Here is a 4,230-nt window from a genome sequence, read left to right on the forward strand (position 1 = left end):
GAATCTCTGTAAGCCAGAGGAGGACCAGGAGAGGAGATGCAGAGCACAATCCTAACACAGCAGAGCATCTCACAGTGCACAGTGGACGCAAGGGTTCCCTTCAGCAGCAGGGCAAAGATACCCCTAAGTGAAATATTCCTCTGCTCACACTTAGAAAAGCTTAAAGCCAAAGAGAAATGGGCATTTAAAAACAACTTACATATATCATTAGGTTCAAAATATTAATGAGGGTGCAAGATACTTAGCACTGCAAAGAAAAATCAGAAAGTCTGGCATCCAATAAGGAAACTACCAGGAATGAAGAAGCAGGAAAACATGACCCATATCAAAGAGAAAAAAATTAGCCAACTGAGGCTGACCCAGTCAGAGTAAGGGAGCCCCGAAATCTACTCAATGTAGGGAAACAACTGAAGGAGTTCTCCCGGGGAGGCAACCACAAACAGAGAAAACGGCAGAGCTCAGTGGGCTTAACTGCACCGAGCCCATCAACATGAATCTTCAGGTCACGATGCTATGCAAAAGAAGGAAGAGGACAACTCATTCGCTGCTCTGAAGCAGCCATAAAACATCAGCAATTAAAGAGAAAGAATTCTACATTGGTCCTGAACTCTAAAGCTGCATCAGGTAGCCAGGTAGCTACAGCTCAGCTGATGATGGGACAGGAGCAAGCCAAGCCTGCACACACAGGAGGAAAAGAGCAGTGGTTCCGGCCACGTTAACAGCAGGCAGCAGGCTGTTAGGAGGACAGTGAGTAGCGTCAAATTCATTCCACGCAGATTCCTTTCTGGACAGAGGATAAAATGCAATGTAATGGGAAAAGACTGTCACCCAGATAGTCCAGGTGTCCCCTGGTCTCAGCAATGACTGCCCAGACACTTGTATCTTGATGTGATGTAACATGAAACATAGCATGTCATCTGTGCTGCAGGCTCACACAGAACGTCTGATCTGAGCCCATTTAGTCCTTAAGCTCCCATGGTCATTCAGGGTACTATGGTGTAAGACACAGTCCAGACCAGGCATGTGGGCTTCTCTAGTGGCAGCTGCTGGCTGCGCAATGATGAGTTTGCTGTATCTTGCTTCCCGTGGACATCCTAGGGCACCTAGAGCCAGCACCTGCAGCTGATAACTAAACATGCAGCCCGAGCAGGACAGGTGCCTTCTGGGAGAACACGCTGAACCTGTCTCATCTCTGAGTTTAGGTGATTAGATGACCTCTCTCACGCCGACACAGGAAGACAGGCCATGGCCACCATGACTTTTCACATCTGAGCTGGGTCAGACCCTGCAGGTGGACTATGATTGAGACTTATTTTTGTTAAGGTGGATTTCTGCTTGGCATTTCAATCACACTAGCAAACTAGTTTACAAAGGAGACACTGAAGTGTAAGATACCAATGAGTGGGCTCCAGCTCCCACAGCTTACTGTTCCCTTCCAAAAGCACTTAAAGCTCAACACAGTCAATAGGTTACTAGTTGGTAAGTCCACCGAGAAGCCACCCCACGATTTATGTTACTGTCTTAAAGGAGAGGTCCTGTGTGTATTCAAGGCTCCACCTCATTACACCTGTGGAGAGCTCCCAGGGCTTCACTTGAACACTGCGTGTCCTGCTGCAGTTTGACTTGTACACTGCGAGTCCTGCTGCAGCTTGATTTGAACACTGCGTGTCCTGCTGCAGCTTGATTTGAACACTGCGTGTCCTGCTGCAGCTTGGCTCCCCTGCCGGGCCTTCCAGAGCAGGACTTTCCCTGAGGTATACGAGAAACTGAATGGAAAGTTAGCATTTACTGTTCACAACAGGGGGAGTTTAGAGAGGGTGTTTCTCTCTTCAGCTCATCCGCACGAGTAATTAGCATCAGACATTTCTCACTGATTAAACATTCAGTAACTGCTGCCTGTGGACTAGAAAGTGAAGGAGGAAGCAAGCACCGTGCTAGCACTGCCCTACCCAGCTGGGACACTGGGATGGGAATGACTGAGGGAGATGTAACTGTTTCTCCCAAAGAGGCCAGAGGATACAACAGCCTCTCATGTGAACACCTGACCACTCAACTCACACCACCAAAGGGTCTGTTACATTTCCCTGTTTTGTTACTCACAGAGCTAAATCTCACTTCTACAGATGAAGCTCTGGAGACTGTAGGAACAAGTAGGAACAAGTAATAGAAAACAGAACATATGGCACGCCTTTAATCCCAGCACTCGGGAGGCAGAGGCAGGCGGATCTCTGTGAGTTCGAGACCAGCCTGGTCTACAGAGCTAGTTCCAGGACAGGCTCCAAAGCCACAGAAAAACCCTGTCTCGAAAAACCAAAAAAAAAAAAAAAAAAAAAAAAAAAAAAAAAAAAAAAAAAAAAAAAAAAAAAAAAAAAGAAAGAAAACAGAACATATGATATGTACTCCTTCTGTCACTCTTATTTTGTATTTGAGGCAGAGTCTAACTATGCAGTCCTGGCTGGCTTAGAACTTGCTATGTAGACCAGGCTGGCCTGGAACTCACAGACCCACCTGCCTCTGCCTCCCGAGTGTGAGTGTGAGGATTAAAGGCACGCACCACCATGTGATGTTGAAAATATGGACATTCTTAAAAACACAAGCGCACACTGGGCGCACTCACAGCCAGCAGCACTAGCACATAAGTAAGTGCCCGAGTGCCTGACAAGAGGTAACAAAGCCCTGGTCTGGCCAAACAGACACTGGCCGCTTCTATCAGTTTCCTTCCTTCTTTATAGACCCTCATTTCGGGGAATATTTGGCCTTTGGGAGGTTGTATTCAAATCCTGATACTCTCAAAAGCAAATTTTAACACCCTATCTTGCATTTTTGTTTTTAGTGTTGTAGTCTTCAGCAGGCATTTCAGGTGAGGTCTGTGTTAATTCCCAGCAGGAACGTCATATATCCCTCATGCCTCAGCCCCTCATGCCACACAATGTCATGCCACGATATCCCCTTCACGCCGTACAGCCCTCACATCACCACCCCCATGGCACACACCCCACGGCACACACCCCTCACATGGCACCTCCCCATGGCACACCCCCCCAACGGCACCCCCCCTTAGCACCCCCCACAGCTTTGATGCTGCTTTCGGGGAGCAATGACAGCAAGGCTGAACCACAGCTTCCACTTAAGCTCGGTCTCAGGAAAGCCAGTCCAGGCCACAGGAGGAGGGACGTACCTGGCTGTTGCTATTGGCAGAAGACGAGTTGGCCTGAGCAGTGCTTGCTGAGAGGGAATCGAGGAAAGCTTGGTCCGCCACAGAATTTCCACAAGAAAACGGATCTTTTCCATCACTGGGTAAAATCTGCACGTTAGAAAGAAGCCATCGTTTCATGAATTGCACTGCAGTGAGAGCTTATGGGAGACGGCAAGTGGCGTCTATCACGGCAGACGCTCCATGCGCTGCAGATGTCCCTCTAAGGACGGTTTCTGCTGCTCACTACACTGATGATAAGATGTAATTTCATTTGTATTTACTTTAAACAAATTTTTCTTGAGATTTCTTCTTTGACTTATGTACAACTTAGACTAATTTTCAAGCACTTTGGTATTTTCTAGCAATCCTTGTGTTATTGTTTGGAGTTAAATTTCACTATAGTCCAAGAGGCACTCTATGACTGATCTACCTACTCTCTCTCTCTGTCGGGTGATTGTGCTAGAAGTCAAACAGTGTGGCACTAAGTTCTACCCCTAATTCTCTTCTTTTAGTCACATTAAAATGCTTTATAGTTCAGAACATGGCCTATTTTAGTTCACAGAATCTATCATATCCTGCTGAAGAATGATCTGCTGGTTCATCCATGTTCTGGCCAATTTTAGCCTGTTGGATAGGTCCGTTTCTGGTATAGTCTTGAAAGACACACAAAAAAGTTGAAACTACTCCTCTTTAGAGGCAAACAGAATTCTATAAATAAAAAGGATACCAATATCAACCTAAATCCTTGGATTTCTCTGTCTTGTCCAGTTTAGGATCTTACATGTGCAGTGTATGCAGCCAGAACAGGATCTGAAACTCAGACTTTCAAACCGTGCTCAGGGGCCTCTAAACGGCTGGCCTTGTATGAACAAATCTACGGCATGTGCATGAACACGCATTTCTGAAGGGAAAAAAAGCTACTGATTTCCCAGAGAGTTTAAGACTCTCCACCTCTCATTTTCAACCATAGACAAGAGAACACAGACAGAGAAGCAGAGCCCCCCCACTGGGCTGTCAGGTCCAGGGCAGCAGAG

General features: G+C 46.7%; 1 protein-coding gene across 2 annotated transcripts in view; it reads right to left on the bottom strand.

Moving 5' to 3' along the window:
* The window catches only part of Snx9 (sorting nexin 9), an 85,992-nt gene that overhangs the window by 40,918 nt on the left and 40,844 nt on the right, over positions 1–4,230 (bottom strand). For both annotated transcript variants that reach the window (XM_026787459.1, XM_013352356.2), the window contains exon 4: positions 3,179–3,304. In XM_026787459.1, the coding sequence (XP_026643260.1) occupies positions 3,179–3,304 (126 nt within the window). The remainder of the gene's footprint in view (positions 1–3,178; positions 3,305–4,230) is intronic.

Source organism: Microtus ochrogaster, linkage group LG9, assembly GCF_000317375.1.
Source record: "Microtus ochrogaster isolate Prairie Vole_2 linkage group LG9, MicOch1.0, whole genome shotgun sequence".
NCBI classification, from domain to species: domain Eukaryota; kingdom Metazoa; phylum Chordata; class Mammalia; order Rodentia; family Cricetidae; genus Microtus; species Microtus ochrogaster.